At 48.5% G+C, this 25013-nt stretch overlaps 2 protein-coding genes across 2 annotated transcripts in view; both read right to left on the bottom strand.

Moving 5' to 3' along the window:
- KRBOX1 (KRAB box domain containing 1) overlaps positions 1–19930 on the bottom strand; it is a 65115-nt gene extending 45185 nt beyond the window's left edge. The window contains exon 1 of the mRNA XM_070050963.1: positions 19828–19930. The gene's annotated coding sequence lies outside the window, so the exon portion shown is untranslated. The remainder of the gene's footprint in view (positions 1–19827) is intronic.
- On the bottom strand, positions 317–14496 carry ACKR2 (atypical chemokine receptor 2). Its single transcript, XM_002713037.5, has 2 exons — positions 13789–14496; positions 317–3870 (listed from the first exon to the last, which is right to left on the bottom strand). Exons 1-2 carry the CDS (start codon positions 13835–13837, stop codon positions 2714–2716), a joined length of 1206 nt encoding a protein of 401 aa, XP_002713083.3. The 5' UTR covers positions 13838–14496; the 3' UTR covers positions 317–2713.
- Positions 19931–25013: the final 5083 nt, after the last annotated feature.

Below are 25013 nucleotides of genomic sequence, written 5' to 3' on the forward strand. Positions count from 1 at the left end.
CTCACCGTCACCCAACCATCTGTGTTTCTACCCTCTACTCCACCCACATACAATGTCCTTTCCCGTGTGCCAGGCTCTGTCTTCGTGTGTAAGACGGACACGGCAAGGCACGAGCAGGTCATGCTAGGTGTGGTTCCATGAGGTAGGCAAAAGCATGAGTGCTTTAGGAGCTCAGGAAAGAGAGATGCGCACTGGGGGTCCTTGGGAAAAGTGGGAGTGGGCAAGGAGGATGCCAACCATTGGAGACATGAAGAGAAAAACACCCAGAGTGAATATAACATTCAGGAAGCTTGAGGTTGCAAATAACAAAACAACATGACCACACACTGAGAGTTTATTGGTTCACATGACTGTCAAGTCCAGGACTGGGTGGAGTTTCAGCCATGCCTGGATTCTGAGGCTCCAGCACACGCCCCAGTGATTTGTGATGCATCCTTCAGCTTCTGAAGTTCAGCTTATGAAAGAGAGGCTCCCGGCCTCAGCTCCTCCCAGCTTCGCGTGCATGCCTCTTTTCTAGCGTGCTCTAGTCACGTGGCAGTGCACTGGCTCACATGCCATCCCCACATGAATCACTGTGGCCAGGGGAATATTAAGGCTGTGGCCGGCCTGAACTCCGTGTTCGACCAGACTTGCACCCAAAGCACAGGGCAGTAGGACCCAGGAGTGATTTTCCCAAGCAGGTGGGATTTGGTTCCAGGAGAAAGGTGAGGGGATTCCTGGCTATAAATGATACTAATTACCCGAGGGAACTGGAAAGAGCAAAAGTATAGAAGTAGGAACAAGGGAAAAAAGCAAGGGGTGCCTGGTGTCCAGGAGACAGGAGACGAAAAGGGAGCAGAGGAGTACAAGGCTAGGAAGAGGTCTAGGATCCTATTTTCAAAGCACTAGCCTTGATGTCAGACAAAGATTTTGGACTTGACTCTGCTGGCCTCAGGGACACCTAAAGGCTCCTGGAACAGACCCAGGTCAAGGTGTTCACCTTCCTCCTGCAGATTGTATGCATTCCCGGACTGTTCCCTGCTGACGGTCAGACTTTGCAGCCACTATCAAGGCTGTGTAGAAGGTCCTTTGGCCATTACTGTAGCTGAGTTGCAGGAAAGGGGGCAGCCTGGTGGGTGGAGAGCCTCGGGCTCCTCTTCCCCGGCAGTAGCTCAAGGAAAGTTGCTGTGGTTTGATTGTGACTTGACTCCCAATTCACGCAGACATTTAAACTCCAGAGTGTTAAGCTGATGGTACAAAGGCAGAAACTTAATCCATTGATGGTGTCTAGAAAGTGGGCTTAGTAGGAGGTCCTTAGGTCACTGGGGATATGCCTCTGGAAGGCGTTTCTTGCAAGAAAGTTGGTTATAAGACCTGAGTGGGGCCCAGCCTCTCGTATGCTTCCTGTTTCACCATGGGGTCTTTCCTCTGCTAGCCCTCCACATCCCATCATCACTGCCTGCATCAGAGGCCAAAGCCAGATCTTGAACTTGAACTTCCAAACTGTGAGCTAAATAAACTTTTTTCTCTTTATAGACTTAGTTTTCTCAGGTGTTTCATTGTAATAATGAGAAACTGACTAACACAAGCATGTTCCCTCTTCCACCCACACACTCCATAAGCACATTCTGAAAGTCTTCTGGCAGGTGCCGCGCCTCAATAGGCTAATCCTCTGCCTGCAGCGCCGGCACCCCAGGTTCTAGTCCTGGTCGGGGCGCCGGATTCTGTCCCAGTTGCTCCTCTTCCAGTCCAGCTCTCTGCTGTGGCCCGGGAGTGCAGTGGAGCACCCGCATGGGAGACAGGAGAAGCACCTGGATCCTGGCTTTGGATCAGCGTGGTGCACCGGCCACAGCACAATGGCCGCAGCGGCCATTGTGGGGGTGAACCAACGGAAAAGGAAGAGCTTTCTCTCTATCTCTCTCTCTCACTGTCCACTCTGCCTGTCAAAAAAAAAAAAAAAAAAAAAAAAGAAGAAGAAAGTCTTCTCTATACCACACAGGTCCTATGTCAGGAGCCTGGATACCACAGTGAGCTAGCTGCACAGCAAGATCCTTGCCCTGGGGAGCTCTCTTTCAACAGTGGGGCTTGAGTTGGTAACACTAAGCACAACAAACAGGCGGAACACACGGCAGGTTAGGAAGCCATCAGCGCTGTTGAAAAATTTAAAGTGAAGCAGAGGAGGGGAGATCAGGAGCATCATAGGTGGACAGGTGTTGTTGAGTAGGGTGGCCAGGGGACAGCTGATTGAGAAGGTGACCTTTGATCCAAGACCTGAGGCGGAGAGGGAGTGAGCCACGTGGACACCTCGAGGAGGACTGGTCCAGGAAGAGGGCACAGCTGGAATCCCCCCAGGAGTGTGCCTGGAATGTTTGGGAGACAGCAGGGGAGGTCCAGGTGGGGAGCAGATTGCATCAGCCTGGAAGAGTCACGGCAGGGGCTTGGGTGGCCACCGTGCAGGAGGTGGGGGTGAACGCCCAAGGTGCCGTGGCCACTCTGGCTGCTGGGTGCAGCAGGAGAGCAAACAAAAGGGAGCACCCAGGTCAGCTGGGAAAGCATTACAGCAGTGCAGGGAAGGGAGCGTGGAGACGGGGGAAGGAGAGGATAAAGGCAGCAGGGAGCAAAGTTGCTGATGGCTGAGAACTGATAGCCACACCCTGGGTTTACGATATGGTCGCTGGGTACCACCTGCTCTCACCAGCCACTCAGCCTTAATTACTCCCCACGACGCTCCTTATCAGGGGGAGCCCTCAGCCTGCCTCTTCCCAAGGTCACTCATGCCAGTCATTTCTTCATGGGTGGTAACCCTGCTGCTCTCAGAACAGTTGGACAGCGAAGCCTGGGCAGTACCCGGTGCCAGGTGCCGTCCCAGCACGGTAGCCAGGAAGGTCTTCAGGTATTGGCGGAAGCGGCGACTGGAGAAGGCATAGAGGACAGGGGTGAAGCAGCAGTGGAGGAAGGCAATGCTCTCTGTCACCTGCAGTGCATAGTCCAGGTGCTGGCTGACCTGGCAGTCCCCGAAGACTTGCAGGTCCATCAGCGAGTGCAGAAACAAGGTGAGGTTGTACGGGAACCAGAACACGAAGAAGGCTACCACCAGCGCTGCAGCTATCCTCAGTGCCCGGCCTCGGCCCGGGGGCCTCAGCCTGACCAGCACACAGCCGATGCGGGAATAGAAGAAGATCATGGCAATCAGTGGGAGGAGGAACCCCACGAGGTTCTGCTGGAAGCGGAGGAAGAGCTTCCAAATGGCCCCGTGGCCGCCGAACTCTGCGTAGCAGTTCCACACGCCCTTGGGGTTTTCATTGATCTGTACAAAGACCATGTCAGGGATGGAGATGGCCACGGCCACGGTCCACACCAGGGCAGCGAGGAGCAGGCTTGCGGTCCGGGTCCTCAGCCTGTGGTGGGGCTGAGCATGGACGATCTCCAGGTACTTGTCCAGGCTCATGCAGCTGATGAAAAAGATGCCACTGTAAAAGTTGATGGTATAGAGAGTGCTCATCATTTTGCACAAGAAACTCCCGAAGACCCAATGCCAGGCCACAGAGATGGCCCAGAAGGGCAGTGTCACCACAAACAGGAGGTTCGAGATGGCCAGGTTCAGCAGATAGATCTCGGTCATGCGCCTGCGAGGCACGTGACGCAGCAAGACCACGAGAAGCAGCAGGTTCCCGCCCAGCCCCAGCACGAAGAGCAGGCTGTAGAAGATGGGCAGGAAGACCTTGCCAAAGGACAGCACGGCGTCCTTCCTGCAGAGCATGAAGGCCACGTCGTCCAGGTAGTCGTAGTCGTAGAAGGAGCTGCTGTTCTCAGGGCCAGCACCCTCCTTGGTGAGTGGCAGAGAGGAGGCGGTGGTGGCCATGCTGGGGAGACGCACCCGGTCCTGAATTTCTGCAGGGGTGTCAGAGGAAAAATACGGTCAAATCTTACATTCTCGACCGCCCTGCATGTCCGGGAGACCCTTCCAGTTGGCTCGTAGAAACACAAGCCTGGCTCTGCCGCTTCCCAGTTGTGTCGCCCGTGGCAGGTGACTCGGCCTTCAGATGTTCTCAGCTACTTTCAGCTCTTTCACGTTATTTTTCCCTCTCATCACTTAAAACAGACTTCTAATGCCTTTCAGATTCTTTATTATTTCGGGAAGCCAGGCCACCTAGTTATTGGGTTTTCTGACTCTTCCTTATGTGTGGTTTATACTTCTTCCTTGCATCACATATAGTTAGAATGTTTTTTTTTTTAATTGAGAATGCAGCCTCACTGAGTCCTGTTTCACCTATAACTGTTCAGTAAGTCCACTCTGCCTTTGAGTTCTCTTTACTTCTGTCCCCGGGGGATTTCCCTCACTCCTGAGAGTTTTTAAATATTTTATTTATAATTTAGTTTTATATTTTTATTTTTAATATTTCTGTTTATAGCAGAAAAGTGGGACCCAGCCTCTTGGTGGACTCAGAGCCTACTTACCCTTTCCAGCCCTCAGCCTTTTCCAGCCCATCTTTAAAATGAGAAGCAGAACACCTACCTCTTCGGCATCCTTGTGATATTGACAGTTCACTTGGGGGCCCTACAACACAATCGGCACCCAAGGGGTGTTAGCTTCCATCACTGTTTTGCCCAGAACGGAGTCCAGCACCTCCCCATCAGCCTCTTCTTCTTGCCTGAACACCACCATCTACTCGGCCATCTCAGACTGAAACGTGGGCAACATTTCAGATTCCTTCCTGACTTCTTGCCTGCACCCTGGGAGTCTCTGCTCTGGAATCTGCCCACTTATCTCCATGTCCCATAAAATAGATACACAATACTCTCTTGATAAAACCAAGACAAATAAAATGGAAAAACAGACTTCGGGGGACACAGAGACGAAAGGGAAGATTTAAGATGGCAGTTGCCTGGGCAGGAGAAGCCAGAGGCAGGGGACAGGACAAGTCACGTCTATAAAGTTGCCACTGAGGAAATGGCTTCCCAGGATTTTATTGGATTAACAAAAATCTTTTTTTTTTTTTTTGCATATTGTAAGTGGCAGATTTTGCAGCTATACTTTTTTTTGGAAGAATCTATATCATCAAAATGTCCATTCTCCCAAAAGCAATTTATACATTCAATGCAATACCAATCAAGATACCGAAGACCTTCTTCTCAGATCTGGAAAAAATGATGCTGAAATTCATATGGAGACACAGGAGACCTCGAATAGCTAAAGCAATCTTGTACAACAAAAACAAAGCCGGAGGCATCACAATACCAGATTTCAGGACATACTATAGGGCAGTTGTTATCAAAACAGAATGGCACTGGTACAGAAACAGATGGATAGACCAATGGAACAGAATTGAAACACCAGAAATCAATCCAAACATCTACAGCCAACTTATATTTGATCAAGGATCCAAAACCAATCCCTGGAGTAAGGACAGTCTATTCAATAGATGGTGCTGGGAGAATTGGATTTCCACGTGCAGAATCATGAAGCAAGACCCCTACCTTTCACTTTACACAAAAATTCACTCAACATGGATTAAAGACTTAAATCTATGACCCGAAACCATCAAATTATTAGAGAGCATTGGAAAAACCCTACAAGATATAGGTACCGGCAAAGACTTCTTGGAAAATACCCCAGAAGCACAGGCAGTCAAAGCCAAAATTAACATTTGGGATTGCATCAAATTTAGAAGTTTCTGTACTGCAAAAGAAACAGTCAGGAAAGTGAAGAGGCAACCGACAGAATGGGAAAAAATATTTGCAAACTATGCAACAGATAAAGGGTTGATAAACAGAATCTACAAAGAAATCAAGAAACTCCACAACATCAAAACAAACAACCCACTTAAGAGATGGGCCAAGGACCTCAATAGACATTTTTCAAAAGAGGAAATCCAAATGGCCAATAGACACATGAAAAAATGTTCAAGATCACTAGCCATCAGGGAAATGCAAATCAAAACCACAATGAGGTTTCACCTCACCCCGCTTAGAATGGCTCACATACAGAAATCTACCAACAACAGATGCTGGCGAGGATGTGGGGAAAAAGGGACACTAACCCACTGTTGGTGGGAATGCAAACTGCTTAAGCCACTATGGAAGTCAGTCTGGAGATTCCTCAGAAACCTGAATATAACCCTATCATACAACCCAGCCATCCCACTCCTTGGAATTTACCCAAAGGAAATTAAATTGGCAAACAAAAAAGCTGTCTGCACCTTAATGTTTATTGCAGCTCAATTCACAATAGCTAAGACCTGGAACCAACCCAATGCCCATCAACAGTAGACTGGATAAAGAAATTATGGGACATGTACTCTATAGAATACTATACAGCAGTCAAAAACAATGAAACCCGGTCATTTGCAACAAGATGGAGGAATCTGGAAAACATCATGCTGAGTGAATTAAGCCAGTCCCAAAGGGACAAATATGATATGTTCTCCCTGATCGGCGACAACTAACTGAGCACCAAAGGGGAAACTTGTTGAAGTGAAATGGACACTATGAGAAACAGTGACTTGATCAGCTCTTGTCCTGACTGTTGATGTACAATGTAATACTTTATCCATTTTAGTATTTTTTTTTGTTCTAGTACTATTGGTTGAACTCTGTAATTAACAGACAATTATTCTTAGGTGTTTAAATTTTAACTGAAAAGTGATCCCTGTTAGGAATTTGAAAAACATTATGCTGAGTGAAATAAGCCAGTCCCAAGGGACAAATATCATATGTTCTCCCTGATCGGTGACAACTAACTGAGCACCAAAAAGGAAACCTGTTAAAGTGAAATGAGCACTATGAGAAACGGTGACTTGATCAGCCCTTGCCCTGACTGTTGATGAACACTTAATACGTTATCCCTCTTAGTATTTTTTTTGTTTGTTCTACTTAATACTTTTGGTTGAATACTGTAATCAATACACAGTTATTCTTAGGTGTTGAAACTTAACTGAAAATTGATCGCTGTTAAATATAAGAGTGAGAATAAGAGAGGGAAGAGACATGCAATTCGGAACATGCTCAAGCTGACTTGCCCCAAACGGTAGAGTTAGAAACATACCAGGGGATTCCAATTCAATCCCATCAAGGTGGCATGTACCAATGCCATCTCACTAGTCCCAGTGATCAATTTCTGTTCACAATTGATCATAATGATAGGACTAAGAACCAAAGGGATCACATAAACAAGAATAGTGTCTGCAAATACTAGCTGATAGAATAAAAAAGGGAGAGAACGATCCAACATGGGAAGCGAGATACACAGCAGACCCATAGAATGGCAGATGTCCTAAACAGCACTCTGGCCTCAGAATCAGCCCTTAAGGCATGTGGATCCGGCTGAAAAGCCCACGAGAGTATTTCAGGCATGGAAAGCCAAGACACTCTGGCAAAAAAAAAAAAAAAAAAAAACAAAAAACAAAAAAAAAACACCTAAATGAAAGATCTCCACGAGTGAGATCCCAGTGGAAAGAACGGGTCATCAAAGAAGGAGGTACCTTTCTCTGACGGGAGGAGAGAACTTCCACTTTGACTACGACCTTGTCTAAATATGATCAGAGTCAGTGAACTCAAAAGGCTTCCATAGCCTTGGCAACTCATGACAAGAGCCTAGGGTGATTACTGTTGCCATAAACAAGAGTGTCAATTTGTTAAGTCAACAATAGGAGTCACTGTGCACTTACTCCTCATGTAGGATCTCTGTCCTTAATGTGCTGTACATTGTGATTTAATGCTATAACTAGTACTCAAACAGTATTTTTCACTTTGTGTTTCTATGTGGGTGCAAACTGTTGAAATCTTTACTTAATATATGCTAAACTGATCTTCTGTATATAAAGAGAATTGAAAATGAATCTTGATGTGAATGGAAGGGGAGAGGGAGTGGGAAAGGGGAGGGTTGCGGGTGGGAGGGAAGTTGTGTGGTGGGGGGAGCCATTGTAATCCATAAGCTGTACTTTGGAAATTTATATTCATTAAATAAAAGTTTAAAAAAAAAAAGAAATCTTCTATTTCATGAATGCAAATTTCATAGGAATAGCTTTAGGAATATAGCAGTTCTACCCCCCCGCCCGGCCCCGTCATACCCGTCCTCCCACCCCCACTCCTGTCCCACCTCCTACTCCCTCTCTCATCCCATTCTTCATTAAGATTTATTTTTAATTATCTTTATATACAGAATACCAAACTATACTAAGTAAAGATTTCAACAGTTTGACCCACACAGACACACAAAGTATAAAGTACTGTTTGAAGACTAGTTTTTACCATTAATTCTCATAGTACAATTCATTAAGGACAGAGGTCCTACATGGGGAGCAAGTGTACACTGACTCCTGTTGTTGATTTAACAGTTGACACTCTTATTTATGATGTCAGTGATCACCCGAGGCTCCATGGCTATGAAAGCCTTCTGAGTCCACAAACTCCATCAATATTTAGATAGGGATAAGCAAAGTAGAAGTTCTCTCCTCCCTCAGAGAAAAGTACCCCCTTCTTTGATGGCCCCTTTCCACTGGGATCTTATTCATAGAGATCCTTCATGTAGGTCATTTTTTGCCACCATGTCTTGGCTTTCCATGTCTGAAATGCTCTCATCGGCTTTTCAGTCAGATCCAAATGCCTTAAGAGCTGATTCTGAGGTCAGAGTGCTGTTTAGGGCATTTGTCATTCTATGAGTCTGCTGTGTGGCCTGCTTCCCATGTTGGATCATTCTCTCCTTCTTAATTCTATCTTTTCCCATTACCAGACAGTTGGTCTTATTTATGTGATCCCTTTGACACTTAATCCTATCTATATGATCAGTTACCCACTTAAATGAAAATCTCGGGGCTGGTGCTGTGGCGCAGTAGGTTAATCCTCCACCTGCTGCACCGGCATCCCATCTGGACGCCAGTTCTAGTCCCGGCTACTCCACTTCCAATACAGCTCTCTGCTATGGCCTGGGAAAGCAGTAGCCCTACACCCAACTGGGAGACTGGGAAAGAAGCTCCTGGCTCCTGGCTCCAGATTGGCGCAGCTCCAGCTGTTGTGGCCATTTGGGGAGTGAACCAACAGAAGGAAGACCTCTCTCTCTCTCTTCCTCTCACTGTCTGTAACTCTACCTCTCAAATAAATAAATTTTTTAAAAAATATATGAAAATCTCATTTTTAATTGACACATAGTGGTACACGTCTTATGGGGTCCAGACTGATATTTTGATACATGTACATACTGAGTTAAGATAACATCAGGGTAATTAGCATATCCATTACCTCAAACATTTATCATTTCTTTATGATGAGAACATTCAAAATTCTCTCTAGTTATTTTGAAATGTATAATAAATTATTGTTCACTATAGTCACTCGATTGTGCTATACAGCCTTAGAACTCATTTCTCCTAACTATAATTTTGTACTAATTAAACTAACATCTTCCTATTTCCTCCTCCCCTCTACCCTTTCCAGCTTCTGATAACCACAGTTCTGTTCTCTGCTTCTGAGATCAACTAGCTTCCACATTTAAGTGAGAGTGTGTAGTATTTGTCAGTCTGTGCCTGGCTTTTTCACTCAATAAGGTCCTCCAGGCTCATCTGTGTTGCTGCAAATGACAATATGTCCTGTATTTTTGTGGCTGAACAATATTCCACTGTGTATATATACTGCATTTCCTTAATCCATTCGTCCATTGGTGGACATCTAGGTTGATTCTTAACTTAGCTACTGTGAATACTGCTGCAATAAATATGGGTGTACAGGTATCTCTTTGATACAACGATTTCATTTCCTTTGGATATATACCCAATAGTTGGGTTGTTGGATCACATGCTAGTTCCAGTTACAGTTTTTGAGAAGCTTCCATGATGTTTGTGAGGGCTTCCCTTCCTGAGCATCCTCACCAGCATTCGTTGTTTGGCTGCCTGTTTGATCACAGCCATTTTAATTGCACCATGGTGATACATCACTGTGGTTTTGATTTGCATTTCCCTGATAATTAGTGGTGTTGGGCACCTCTTCATGTCTTTGGTGGCCATTTGCATGTCTTATTTTGAGAAATGTCTGTTGAAACCATTTGCCCATTTTCTAATTGGATTATCTGGATTTTCGTTACTGACTTATTTGAGTTCCGTATACAATTTGGACATTGACCTCTTGTTTGATAGATGGCTTGAAAATATTTTCTTCTACTTTGCAGGTTTTTTTCATCCCACCTTCTTTGTTGTGCAGAAGCATTTTGGTCTAATATCAGTTGTTTTTTTTTTTTTTTACCTAGTTTTGCTTTGGTTGTCTATGCTTCTGAGACATTACCCAAAAAAATCTATGCCCAGACCAATGTACTGAGGCATTTTCTTTATGTTTTCTTCTAGTGGTTTCATAGTTTCTGGTGTTGCATTTAAGTCTTTAATCCATTTTGAGTTAATTTTTGTACAGAGGTCAAGTTTCATTCTTCCATATATGGATATTTCGTTTTCTCACTTGTTGAATAAAAGTTATTTTTGGAAGAAAGCACCACATGAACAAGAGTCTATCATGAATTAGCAACTATGTTCAATTCTATCGTGTTCTACAAGGACAGGGGAGAGAGGAGGTGGGGGGAATTCATATTCAACACATTAGATTTAATAGGGAAGGAGCGTTGGTAAAGAAACAAGAGGGGATAAAAAGAAACACGTGGCCCAAGCAGAACCACCAAAGAGGGGTCTGCTGATAATTATGGGCCATAAACGGAGAAATGCAAATCAACTCCACCAAGTACTTCCGCATTTTAATTTTTATTCTTTGATTCAAGCAAGATTGAACTTTTTTCTTTACCATATTCAGTGCCAATTCGCATTTCTTCTACTTGCATTTTATTGTTTTAATGGGTGAGGTTCTCATTTTATAAGAGGTCTTAGCTAGTAAGGATATTAGCTTTCTCCATTACTCTAGCAAACATTTTCCCCAGTCTTTCCTGGTAGAAGTTTGTTCTTGTTGTTGAAAAGAAATATTGACTCAGTAGAATTTTGAAAGTGCTGGTGAACGGGGAGGCACCCATCTGACCCTGCTGGCACCCCTGAGGCTGTGACCTCCCCGCTGATGGAAATATCCCAGGCTGCTGAGGCAGAGCCTCTCCTGAGAGGGCCCTGGAAGCTTCCTACTTTATGAGCCTCTACCCCACCCGTGGCTCCTGTCAAATGGCAACTGGATCAGATCTTTGGGAAATCACATGCATACACTGTAGTCACCCCAAAAGCCCAGCCTGGTGTCTTTTTCCTAGGACCTGACTTTTTGTCTGCTTCTGATTAGCCTCAAAAACTTCACCCAGTGCCTTCCATTGCTGGTCTGTCCTTCCTCTCCTGTGCATCTGGAATCTCCTGGCCCTGACCCTCCCTGGACACCCCCAGCACATGGCTGATGTTGGAAGCCCATGAGCTTCTGCATATGGGCTAACTGGAGCTTATTAGTCAGGGGGCCAGTAACTAAACACAGCTCTCCAGAGCTGTCAGCACTGGCCTTGATCTTGATTCAGTTTCTCAAAGTCCCTGACTTTTGCTTTAGCAAACAACTGAATCTGATGAATGTTTACATCAAAGCCCGGGATCAAGGTCAGCAAGCCCTGGGCTAGTCCAGGCTACCTTTGATGATCTCCCTCCCCTTGGAACACTCTGTCCCTTTCCCATTTGGGTCCTCCAGCCCCTGATCTTTCGCCCTGGGAATCTTTCCAGGCCCTTCCACTTTTGCAGCAACCATGCCCTCTCATCACTTTCACCAACTACAATGACAGAGCAACCAGCACCCCCCATACACACACACACACACACACACACACACACCCCTTACGCTTGACTTTCATATCCACTGTGGTAGTCCTGTAAAGCCAACCCAGAAGGAACTGCCAGGCCCACTGAATCCAGGAGAAAAGCAACTTTTCCAGGGTCACATAGGAAGGCATGGGCCAACAGGGATTTATGTCCATCCATCCAAAAAGGGATTAATGCCCATCTATCCAACAAGGAATTAATGTCCAGGTTATATAAGGAACTCAAATAAGTCAATAACTCAATTAGAAAATGGGCAAATGACCTGAACAGACATGTCTCAAAATAAGACCTACAAATGGCCAAAAAGGACATGAAGAAATGCCCGACATCACTAACCACGCACCAAGGTTTCATTGAGCCTCCTTGTGGAATGCAGCCCCCTAGGTTGCAGAATACTGAGTCCCCAGAGATGTCTAAGTCCTAATTTCCAAGCCCTGGGAACAGGTTACTTTACAGAGCCAAAGGGACTTTGGAGGTATGACTGAACCGAGGATCCTGAGAGGCGATGATTATCCAGGGGGACACAGCGTACTCACCAGGGTCCTAATACAAGGAGGGCGGGAGATGAGATGATGGAGCAGAGGGTGCGGTGCTCTCAGGCACTGGGCACAGGAGGCCTCTAGACCTGGAAGAGGCAAGGAGGGGATTCTCCACTGAGCCTGTAGAAGGAGCACAGCCCCAATGACTGACTGACGGCCTCCAGAGCAGTGACTGTAAATCTGTGTTGTCTGACACCACGACATCCGTGGCCATTTGTGACAGCCATTGTGGGAAGCTGATACACTTCCTGCAAACACCTCGGGTGCAGAGTGTTAAGAGTGCACTGTGTACCTCCTTCAACTTCGAGGTGGGAAAACTCAAAGAAGGAACATGAATTGTGGAAGCAGTCAGTGACTGCTGTGTCACTGAACCCCACGTCCCTGACTGCCCTCGATCCCTGTTGACCTTGCCCCTAATGGTCCTCTGCACAGCCCTATTGTCTCCCCACCCCTTTTTTGTTTTTTACTTTTCTTTGCTGCCTGGAGTCATCTGGCTTCTTCACCAACACTTCTGAGAGGAGTGAACTGTCAATCATTCACATCTTAGCACGAACTAGCGAGTAGCAAAGCAACCCTGAGGAAGTGCTGCAGTGAAAAATGAGGAGGCATCTGGAGAACTACACAGGTGCCCGAGAGGTGGGCTTCAAGGAAGACGCACAGCAAGGACAAGGCCAGCTGATCGTCCCCCACCAGGAATCCCAGGGGTCTGAGGGGAGCCACAACTTGTCTCTGGGGCAGCAGGATTGTCCATTTGCTACCGCCTGAGGCTGCTGGCCTCGGCTGGCTACAGCTCTGACTTTTCAAGAATCTTCGGCTGTAAAATAATGTCTCTCCGTGGGAGCCAGGGCTCGCCTCCCAAGGCCTTTCAGAGAAGTTATAACCAAGGCAATCAGAGGAGGAGCTTGCGACATCCATCTGCAGGAGACCTGTTAGATGAGCTCCTTCTGAGAGTAGATCACTCGCGTGGAATCTGCTCAGCGAATCCTCACCACAGTCCTGAGAGGGATCCAGTTATGATCCACATTTTCCAAATAAGGAAACTGAGGCTTCTCCAGAGCCTCAAATTAGCAAATGATGGGCCCAGGACTGCACACCCTACACGACGCCAAGTGGAACTGGTAACTCCTTCGCTCCAGCTCCTCTTTCCAAAACGGACCACACTTGCTTTTGCAGGAAGAGGCTCTGACTGTGGGACTCCTGGCCCCGGCAAGTAGGGGCAGAGGGGACTTAGAGCCAGTGGGGTGCTGGAGCCAGCTCCTACAGCCTTGTGAGAGGCAGCTATAAGGCATCCAGGAAGCAGTCTACAAATGGCCAGGGATTAACCAACTCCGCATTTAGTAGTGCTGCCTTGGTAGTTGACATCGGAAATATTTACCCCGTGGTGAATGCCACACATCAGGGCCTTTCCCTCCCCCATGCCATCCCACCACCCCCACTCCCTCAACCTTAACCAGTGTGGACCCCCATCAGGACCCAGGGGCTTGACTCAACCCTGTGGGACTCACCGTCTCTTTCTTGTGCACCTCCCCCTGCGCACATCAGTTTCCCAGCCATGAGTCCAGAAGGCCAGGGCTACATGTAGGTCCCCTTTCATAGTTCAACACTTTACCCATGCTGGTGCTGATGACACACACAACCTGATCAAACAAACAAGATCAAACCTGACCTCACGAAGCCACAGCAGTTTAGGGGATATAAAAGCAACACCATCTGCACAGCTGCCCGCTGTGTACCCAGGACTCACCAGCAGGGGGCTGGCATTTGAAAGGCTTTCAACAAGCCAGGGGAGAATGAATCAGCACAGCCTCTCTCTCCCTCCCTTCTCTGCTCCTTGCTATTTCCCTTCCTGGTTTTCCACCTCCCCTACCAGTTCCCTGGACACAGCCAAGCCCAGACCCTCCTTCTGAGAGATTTTCCCCCCAGGCTGGGCCAGCTCCACCTTGGCAGCCTGTGACTGTGGAGTGTGACCCTCCCAGAACCCCCACTATGGCCACTTGAGCAACATTCCAGAGCTGCCTCAGCTGGTGCTGCTCCCCCCCAACCTGTGTCACGGAATGTGGCCCTGTGGCCACCCGCAACCCCTCCCCTGACTCTAGGGAGGGCTGGGGTACAGAGGGGGTTCCATGACCTGAACTCTGCCGTGGCTCCTCGGGATGGCCTCCTTCTGGCCCTGTGCCCGAGGCCCTGACATTCCTAGCCTGTGTTTCTTTTCTTTTTCTTTCTTTTTTTTTTTTTTTTTTTTTTTTTGACAAGCAGAGTGGACAGTGAGAGAGAGATACAGAGAGAAAGGTCTTCCTTTGCCGTTGGTTCACCCTCCAATGGCCACCACGGCCAGCGCGCTGCTACCAGCGCACCGCGCTGATCCGATGGCAGGAGCCAGGTACTTCTCCTGGTCTCCCATGCGGGTGCAGGGCCCAAGCACTTGGGCCATCCTCCACTGCACTCCCTGGCCACAGCAGAGAGCTGGCCTGGAAGAGGGGCAACCGGGACAGAATCCAGCGCCCCGACCGGGACTAGAACCTGGTGTGCCGGCGCCGCAAGGCAGAGGATTAGCCTAGTGAGCTGCGGCGCCGGCCTAGCCTGTGTTTCTGAGGCTGGAGAAGCAGGTGCAGGGGCTGTGAAGTGATTCAGACTCAACCACAGCATCTGGCTGCAGGATGCCCTCTGACCTCAGAAGGTTGGCCCCAGAGGCAGAAAACGTGTCTTTGGGGGGCTCTGGTGACTACAGTGTTAGAGTCTGTCGGAGTCCTAGGCTTGGGAAAATGCCAGATATTAAACTGTGTGTACAACAAGAACAACAACATGTACCCAAAACTTACATAGGCCAGGCTCTGCTGTCAGAACAGGGCTGGCATTAATTCATTTCACCCTTGCTATAACACGATGAGGCAGGTCCTATTTTACATGTGAGGACACTGAGGTACAGAGACACTAGGGAACCTGCCCAAGGTCACACAGTCAGTAAGCAGCTGAGCTGGGATCTGAGCCAGGCCCAGAGGACAGGTTAGCTCATTAAAAGACAGGGGCAAGGGCTTGTGCTAGGCACAGCACGTTAAGCCACCTCCTGCAAGGTTGGCATCCCCTATAAATGCCAGTTTGAGTGCATCCAGGCCAGCCCCCTGCTAATGTGCCTGGGAAAACAGCAGAAGATGGCCCAAGTGCTTAGGATCCTACCACCCCTGTGGGAGACCTAGATGGGGTTGCAGGCTTCACCCAGGCCACTGCAGCCATTGGCAGAGTGAATCAGCATGAAAGATTCTCTTTCTCTCCATCTCTCTTTCTCTCTCTGTTTCTGAAACTGCCTTTCAAGTAAATAAATAATGTTTTAAAAGAAAAAGGGGGGGGGGGGGCAAAGAACAGGACTGGAGATGAGACCTAACAGGTGCTGGGGAGGCCTGAAGAGGCGGCTGCTGGGAAGGACGACAGTACATGAGAGGGAAAGGACGCGGGGCTGCCAGTGGAGGACAGAGGAAGGAAGCCAAGTGCCTCGGGAGTGGTGCGAAGTGGCGGGGTCTCAGAAATGACCCACTCCAGCGGCACAGCTCGGGTTTCTGCTCCCCTGGTCAGTGTGGGTGTTCTTGGGGCCCAGCCAGGCCCCACGACAAAGAGAAGGCTTCCATCCAGAGACCTGAGCTTCCACAAGTCAGTTCTTGCATCCGTAGAAGAAAACATACTCACAGGGAAGGATTTTTTTGAGGATTCACTCTGATAAAATCATGATCTCAGCTACCATTTTTTAAATTCAACTTAATATTAGTTATTTTTAGAAACATATATATATATATTACCTTGTCTAATCCTTCTACTTACTTTGAAGAAATAAATACTATTATTAGCATGATTTATTGTTTTTTTTATTTTTATAAAGTTTATGTATTTGAAAAAGAGGGAGAAGGAGTGGGAGAGAGAGATCTTCCATTTGCTGGTTTGCTGCCCAACAGTTTGGGCCAGGCTGAAGCCAGGAGCCTTGAATTCAACCTCGGTCTCTCACGTGAGTGTCAGGGACTCAGCTACATGAGCCATCACCTGCTGCCTCCAGGGTGCACATTAGTAGGAAGCTGGATCAGAAACAGAGCCAGGACTCAAATTTAGGGACTCTGATGTAGGACATGGGTAGCCCAAGGGCTATGCCAAATACCCATCCCAGAATGACTTTAGAAGTGAGGATACTAACTCACAGAGATGTTAGGGACCAGCCATGGTCACTGGTCACCAAAGGGGCAGTAGAGTCCCGAAGTAAAGCCCAGAGTCCAGGGGCCGGCGCTGTGGCATAATGGGAAAAGCCGCCGTCTACAGTGCCTGCCTTCCATATGGGCACCTGTTGGAGTCCTGGCTGCTGCACTTCTGATCCAGCTCTCTGCTATGGCCTGGGAAAGCAGTAGAAGATGGCCCAAGTCCTTGGGCCCCTGTACCCATGTTGGAGATCTGGCAGAAGCTCCTGGCTCCTGGCTTTGGATTGGTGCAGCTCCGGCCATTGTGGCCAGTTGGGGGAGTGAACCAGAGGATGGAAGACTTCTGTCTCTCTCTGTGTCTCCTTCTCATTCTGTATAACTGACTTTCAAATAAATAAATAAACCTTTAAAACCAGAGTCCTTGCCCTTAGACACTAAGCTACGCAGCCTCTCAGAGAACATGAAAACCAGTTTCAGACACCCCGCCCAACCTTCATACGTGTGAGCATCCTGACTGCTCACAACCACCTTGAGACAGACCCATTTTCTGGATGAGGAACTGAGACGCAAAGAGGGAAAGGGACTTCCCCAAGGAGACACAGCAAGCACAGCAGGCCCTCCTTATCCCCAGGTTCTGAATCCAAAGATTCAGCCAACTGCAGATGGAAACCATTAAAAACAGTCTTAACTGCATCTGTGTACTGAACATAGACAGACTCTTTCTGTCATTATTTCCTAATAGTACAGTTGAACAACTGTGTACCTACCATTTACATTGTATACATTTTTATAAGTAGTCTACAGGTTATTTAAAGGAAATGAGAGGGGGCAAGCATGTGATACAGTGGTTAAGATGCCACTTGGCGGGGGGCAGCACTGTGGCATAGTGGGTAATTCTCCTCCTGCAACGCCAGCATCCCATATGGGCACCGGTTTGAATCCCAGCTGCTGCACTTCCAATCCAGCTAATGACCTGGGAAAAGCAACAGAAGATGGCTTAAGTCCTTGGGCCCTTGCATTGACATGGGAGACCCGGAAGAAGCTCCAAGGCTCCAAGCTTCAGCCTGGCCCAGCTCAGGCCATTGTGGCCACTTGGGGAATGAATCAATGGATGGAAGATCTCTCTCTTTTTCTCTGTCTTTCCTCCTCTCTCTATAACTCTGCCTTTCAAATAAATAAAATAAATAAATATTTTTTTGAAAAGGCACCACTTGGCCCACATCTCATATCAGAGTTCCTGGGTTCAAGTTCTGCCTCTGTTTCCTGTCCAGCTTCCTGCTAATGCATGCCCTGGCAGGCAGCAGGTGATGGCTCAACTATGTGGGTCCTTGCCACCCACACAGGAGACTTGGAATGAGCTCTGAGTGCCTGGCTATAGCCTGGCCCAGCCCTTCCACCTCGCATAGGTGGAAAATCTCTGTCTCTGTCTCTCTGCCTTTCAAATAAGTGAAAATAAATAAAGCATTTTAAAAATACCTTAGAAGACAAGGAAGCACAAAACCAGTCATTTGAAAAAATAAGTATATGGGAAGATGTGTATAGGCTATGTGCAATACCACGACATTTTATACTATACGGGACTTGAGCAGCTGCAGATTTTAGTATCCTTTGGGGATCGTGGAATGAACCCCCCAAGGACACCAAAGAACAATTGTGTATGTCACTGTGATTGGGAATCAAGTCCCTGAGTTGACTCTAGAGCTGGACTCCCGACCACACACTCACAGGCCACCCAGCTGCCCTCCAGGGCCTCCCTGCCTGCATTTGGGCTCACACAGGGGCAGATCACGGTGGAACCAGTGGTGGCCAGTCCTGACATTTGCTTGGGGTGCCCTACTTCCTGAAGCCCCTATACATCCCCGTCCTTGCTGGGCCTCCCTGATCCCTTTGGGAAAGGAGGAGCAGGGACCAACACCTCTGGTTTCACAGGAAGCCTGGGCCACACTGCCAGCCAGGCAGAGCTAGCCCCAGAGCCCTGCTCTCTGATGCCCAGTCCACCGTGCCCGCACTTGCTCTCTCTTTACTTCTGCACCGTATGATTTTTCCTGATTGTAAAAATAATATATGTCCAGTGTAAAATGTGGAAATACAGGGGAAATAAAAAACACGAAGAATCTAAAACTCCCCCAAACACACACTGGTACTCCCCTTCTTCCCCCCAGAAACAACCCTTGGGAAACTTCTAAGTGATCTTGTTTGTTTGTTTTTACACCCAGAGCCCTGTCTGCTGGAAGCTGGAAGGGAGTGGCCTCGTGTAGTCCTCGGCAGAGCACGGGGTCCCCCTGCAGCCTCCAGGGAGATGTGGCCACCTCCTCCGGCTCCTGAGATACGTGCACCCTCCAGCTCCTCACGCTCCCTGGGACCCCACATTACTCAGTGTTTCCTGGCTTTTGTCGGGAAATGGGGATGTTTGTGACATTGATAAAATCACAAGAGGAACCCTTCCTCCCAAAGCCTATTTCAGTTCAATAAAAAGTAAGCACTTTCAGAGCCCAGCCCTGCGAGGAGGAGCTGCTACTGCGGCTGCCGCCGCTGCCACTGCTTCTGCAGGAGAAGGCATGATTCGGTTTGAATTTTGGCATTATTTAATCTTGAGGGTTTTTTGCTCCCCTCACTGTTGCCTGAAATGTTACCACTGGAGCGCCTGGTATTTCGTCTTTGAGCATGAGGTGGGTTCTAAATGAACCCTCCCCCATCATTCTTGGAGTGGCTGGCTGGCACCACCGCTGCAGCACGGCAAACAGACAGGCTATACATTCGTCCCCCACACGAATGGCTGAGCAAACCTGGGCTAGCTACTTAACCTCCCTGAGCCTTCATTTTCTCACTTTTAAAATGCCTCCCTCATGTTTTTTTTTTTTTTTTAAAGAATTAACTCAGTGCCTGGCATAAACTGATGGTTGCATTCCAGGACCTCAAGTGAATAAACGCACTGATTAAATGATGTGACTCAGGCTGGGAGGGGCTCCAGGGACCCTCTGCATGCTCAAAGGAAGACCACTTAGCCGTGGGAGGGAACCTGGGCTAAAGACCATCTCATCTGCCTGCTTATCTTGCAGCTGAGGCCCAGAAAGGGAACGAACGGATCGCCTGAAGTCACCTGCCAGGTCTGACAACAAACTCTCAGGGATTTTCAGAATCCACAAGGCAGGGGTCAAGGCTGAGAAGAGGTCAGCAGACCACTTGGCTCCCCCAGGGAGTGGGGCAGTCACTGCAACAGCTGCCCTAAAGAGAAAACACCACCCCGACCCCTCTCAGCACCTCCCTGTCTCTCCCCCACCAGCACCTGTGCCCACTCCCGGCCACCAGGTCCAGTCATTGCTTGTGGCCCCTGGGCAGGCCCACCCCATCCTGAGTGTGTCCCTAACTTACCGGAGCCAGGTGACCAAGCCTAGGGACGTCCAGCCCGAGCCTGAGCAGGGAGCAGCTACAGCCAGTGCCTCTTGCTCCCAGAGTCTGATTCTCTGGCCTCTCTGGACAGCAGCCTTCACACTTCCTGCTTGAAGGCTGGAATGAAAACGCACCCTTCTGTCTCCACCCCCTCCTTCACCTCAGCTGCACAGCCACGAGCTGTTTTCCTCACTGAAAAATGAGTCAAGCTCAAATGACCACCCCCCACCCCATAAAGGAGCAACCCCCCCCCCCCAAGAAAGGACAGTCTAATTACTTTGGAAAACATGTGTCCCCAGCCACCCCAATCTGGAATAATTCCCAGGCAGCTGGGCTGATGACACTAACAGCCCAGTTCAGGCCTCTGAGCCTTTGCTTAGCCTGCTGCCCACCTGTTTGGCCTTCCCAACACCACCTTCCAAGCTCCTGGCCCCAGTATCAAGGATCCTGCACACCTCCCCAGCCAGGTTCCACTCCACCCTCCCCCAGTTCTAAACCTTAGCCGAGTCTCCCTCCAGGCTGCACGATGTCTGCTATACCCACAGTGTGTCAGCATATCCTCATCTCCCAGACTTCCAAACCCTGGTCCTCCCTCCCACCTCCATCTCTCCGACCACCGCCATCACAGTGCTGTCTAACTAGCCACCTGTCTCGGTGTCTGCTCCCCTACCAGGTCACAAGCTCCTGGGGCAAGGACCGTATCTGATCCATCAGCCCAAGCCCTGGACCAGGCAAGAGCAGAGCCTGAATGAATACTCAATGAATGAATGAATCAATCAATCAATCATGGATGTGACGCGCTGCCTGCCACGTGCTTAGCGCAATGAAGGTCCCTCGCCCTAGCAGCACCTGTAGTCCAGGAAGAGATCTTCAGCACACTTTCCCTCCAGCTCCACTGCCCCCTTGACGCATCCAGAGCTTGCTGAGTGCCCATTGCCTTCACCTGAACTGCAAAAACACAGCAGTGAGGCCAGCTGGTCAAAGGCACAGGCAGTGGGGTCACACAGAGCCCAGCTTGAACGTGCTCCGTTTTTCCTGGCTCTGTGGCCTAGAGACGGTGGCTTCCCCCTCTCTGGGCCTCAGTTTTTGCATCTGTCCTGGGGCAGGAGATGGTTTGCTCAGACAAGCACCTGGGAACAAATGCTCCCAGAGAGGCTGATGTGCACTTGGGCATTTGCCTTTCTCTGGGTGTAAAGGCCTCCTGGAGTAGACGGCAAGCCTGGGATGGGTCCTCACTCACCCAGAGGGGACCAGAGAGCCTTCCATGTGGGTGGGCCACCAAGTCTCTCCAGGCCCAATGCTAGTGACAAATATCTGGAGAATAAGGCCCAGGAAGACACCTAGCGTCAAATATAGAGTCATGGGTCCCCTCCGGAAAAAATAGCCAAGTTCCAGGATTTGGGCTCCTCCTTTATGCTTTACTTCTTTGCAAGTTCTTTATTTTAAAATAATTTTTAGATTTGCCAAAATCATGCACAGGATTCCTGTGTATCTATCAGCCAGTGCTCTTGCATAATCTTAGCACAATGACCTAAACTAGAGGATTAATATTGACACATTACTATGAACTAACTTATGGATGGTTATGACTTCAGCATGTCCCACTCAAAGGTTCATGTACTGGGAGCTTGGTCCCCAATACGGCTGTGTTGGGGTGGTGGAACCTTTAAGAGGTGGAGCTCAGTGGAGAGTAGTTAGGTCATGGGCCTTCAGAAGGGATGGATATTTGCATCTCAGAGTAGATTCGTTCTTATGAGAACAGGTCATTATAAAGCAAGTTAGCTGCCTTGGCGCCTTTCTCTCTCTCTCTCTCTCCCTCTCCCTCTCCCTCTCTCCCTCCCTCTCTCTCTCTCTCTCCCTCTCTTCCTGTCTCACCATGTGGTCTCTTTTACACTTGCTCCTACTATCATGAAGCCATCAACCATACGACCCTCACCAGAGCTGAGTAGATGCTGGCGCCATGCTCCTGAACCTGTAGAGCTAAGTAAATCTCCTCTCTTTACAAAGCACTCAGCCTCAGGTATTTTGTTATAAAGGGATTAACATGTAGGGCTTATTCAGGTGTCACTGGTTGTCTCCTAATGCCCTTTCTCTGGCCCAAGACCTAAACCAGAACCCTCTTTCGTCCATCCGTTCAGGGATAGCTCCTTAGTCTCGATCTTTCATGACCTTGAGAGTTTTGAAGTCCATTTGTAGGATGTCCCTAAATTGCAGTTTGTTATTTCTTTATAATTAGATGGAGGTTGGGCGGGTAGGGCAGGAACACCCAGGGAAGTCCTTCTCACTACTTCAAATCAGAGGTACGTGACTTTAGGATGTCATTTTACTACTCATGTTCACGGGATCATTTGGGAAAGGTGCTATCTGGCAAGTTTTTCCACTGTGAAATTATTATTTGTTCCCTTGTAATTAGTGAGCATCCTGGGGGAGATACTTTGAGATTATGCAAATGTCCTACTTCTCATGCACACTATTGCCCATTAATTTCAGCATCCATTAATAAGACTTTCCAACAATTAAGACTGTGGTGTGTGCCAAGTGATGATTTTCTATTTCCATCACTCTCTCTATATTTATTCATTGGAGTTTTCCTATAAGAAAGATTGAGATATTGTCCTTATTCATTTATGTATATTAGTATGGACTTGTGGGCATTTATTTTATTCTATTACTGAACCTAACATTATCTTTCTAGTCAAGTTGTCTCATCCTACTTTCAAATATCTCAATCCATCTGCTTCCTAGTGAGCTCATTTTCCTACTGAAATGTGGCCAAGGCTAAGTCACCCGCCTACCATGTCACTCCCTAGCCACCGCACATCAAACACGCACTCCCTAGTGGTGCAAGGCAGGTGGTAGGAGACCTGAAAGCCTCTGCATGGGTAGCCAGGTTTCCCTGAAACCCACGGAGGCATCTTCCCTGCAAGCGCGGGACCTTTTCCTGGAAAAGGCCATTTGCTGCGAAGGGAAATCTGTCGTAGCCTGGCCAAGTGACCCCATGTGCCTCCACTGATCTGCAGTACTCATCCTCTCTCCAGCATCACCAGCCTCACATCCTGGGTTGCTCCCTCTAGGGTTTCCGCTGGGCAACAGTCACCGAGAAGCCCCGGCTGCACCGCAGCTGGGCAGCACTGCTCTCAGAGGAAGTGTTCTCCACCCAGGGGATGGTTACCATCTGTGCGCCACCAGCTCCCAGGGCAGCCAAAGTAGAAAAGGCAGCACATTTTGGCAAGAGTGACTCCAGTGGAGGAGACAGGAGACTTCTCCCACCTCCTCTCTTGGGAGGGGGTGGGACAGAGAAGAAGACTATGAACTAATTGGCTCTGCACTCTTTAAGATGTGCTAGGGTTCTGTTTGCCCCGGGAGAGGACTGAACCCAGCCCCCAAAGCCAGCAGCCAAAGCCAGCAGCCTCTCCCAAAGGCTGTAAGGCCACTTCAACTTCAGAACAGAGACATTCAGGCTTTACTATTAGGCTGGATTTTGTTGTTGATGTTTAAGAGAGATTTAGGGTCTGGCACTATGGTATAGCCAGTTAAGCTGCCGTCTGCATCCAATATGGATGCTGCTTCAAGTCCCAACTTTTCCACTTCCAATCCAGCTCCCTGCTAATGTGCCTGGCAAGCATCAGAGGATGGTCCAAGTGCTTGGGACCCTGGCTTTGGCTTGGCCCAGTCCTGGCCGTTGCAGCCATTTGGGGAGTGAACCAGTAGACGGAAGATCTCTTTTTCTCTTTCTGTCTCTTCCTCTCTGTGACTCTTCTTTGATTTATAAAATGTTTATTTTAAAGGTGGAGTTATAGAAGAAGAGGAAAGACAGAGAGAGAGAGAGAGATCTTCCATCTGCTGATTCACTCCCCAGTTGGCAGCAATGACCAGGACTGGGTCAGGCCAAAGCCAAGATCTTCATTTGGGTCTCCCACATGGGTGCAGTGACCCAAGGACTTGGGCCATCCTCCACTTCTTTTCCCAGTGCATCAGCAGAGCCCTGGATTGTAAGTGGAGCAGCCAGGACTCAAACAATACCCATATGGGATGCCAGCGTTGTAGGTCATGGCTTAACCCACTATGACACAGCACGGGTGCCAATGCTGGATTTCTTAACACACTTCTATTTTTAACACATAGGACACAGCTACAGCCATGGCGACAATACGAGTATCCCACAAAACACCTGCTTCTCTCTTAGCTGAGCATGGAGTGTGCATCTGTGAGCCTCTGGCCTGTGACTGATGCTTCCTGTTCTTCATCACCCAGCCCCAGGCCCAGGCCCATCTCTCCATGAAAACTTCCCCAAGCCTCTCCAGGCCTGTCTGAGCCTCTGCTGAGCTTCCTGTCATAGTCTGCAGGGGAGGTATTGTCCTGTCTGTCTAGCAGATCACAACTTGCTCACCATCAGGCACCTTGCTGCTCTGCACAGAGTACCTGGCACTGCCCCCACACAGAGCAGAAGGTCGAGAGACACTGGCCCGTTGCTTTTTGTTGGAAGAGCCCTGATTTGGCCCTGCCTCTCCCTCTGTCATTCACTGACCCTTTCTCTTCCTCTCTCTGTCTTCCTGCAGCCAAGTATACCCCGTTTTAGCTGAGCCCACAGAAGGTCAGGCTAGTCCTCTTCAAGTGTCCTAAAACTCTGAATTCCTAACAACAAACTTGTCCTCCAGTTTGGAAGTTGGGTTAGCACCCGTGTTTACTCACTTCGATTAGATGCTGTACCAGAATCTCAGCCCAGCTTCTTCCTATCATGCTCCATTGATGGCACAACAGGAAGGAAATGTCGCTCATCTCACCTCTTCCATTTCCTCTTTTGGTGCCACTCCCCCAGGCAGGCCCCCTCTGGCCAGCCCAGACTTGTGTCGGCTCCTCTTTTTATATCTGCCCAGAGTCTCTTCCTCAGGGTCTTGGGAGGGTGCTGATTCAGCTAAGGAGTGTGAGTGTGTGTGTGTGTGTGTGTGTGTGTAATCCTTTCTCCAGTTACCAATCCTTTGCCTTGGTTCAAGTGCATTTGTTTGTAATTAATACGTTTATTCATTTATCAAGGTTCCTTCAGCTATATAGTAGATGTCAGAGTGATGGAGATGCACTCCAGGTCCCTTCTCTGTGAGTCACACCAGAATGAGGTTATCACATTCATTTAGCAGACAGGATTGCCAAGGTTCAGAGAGAGAAAGTCA

This window comes from Oryctolagus cuniculus, chromosome 10 (genome assembly GCF_964237555.1).
Source record: "Oryctolagus cuniculus chromosome 10, mOryCun1.1, whole genome shotgun sequence".
In the NCBI taxonomy this organism is placed as follows: Eukaryota; Metazoa; Chordata; class Mammalia; order Lagomorpha; family Leporidae; genus Oryctolagus; species Oryctolagus cuniculus.

Bases quoted from the DNA above. Each gene is read 5' to 3' on its own strand.
- ACKR2 (XM_002713037.5), bottom strand. From the start codon at position 13,837: ATGGCTGGGAAACTGATGTGCGCAGGGGGAGGTGCACAAGAAAGAGAC. The intron at 3,871-13,788 runs GTGAGTCCCACA...ACACCCCTGCAG, and splicing joins AGGTGCACAAGAAAGAGACG to AAATTCAGGACCGGGTGCGT.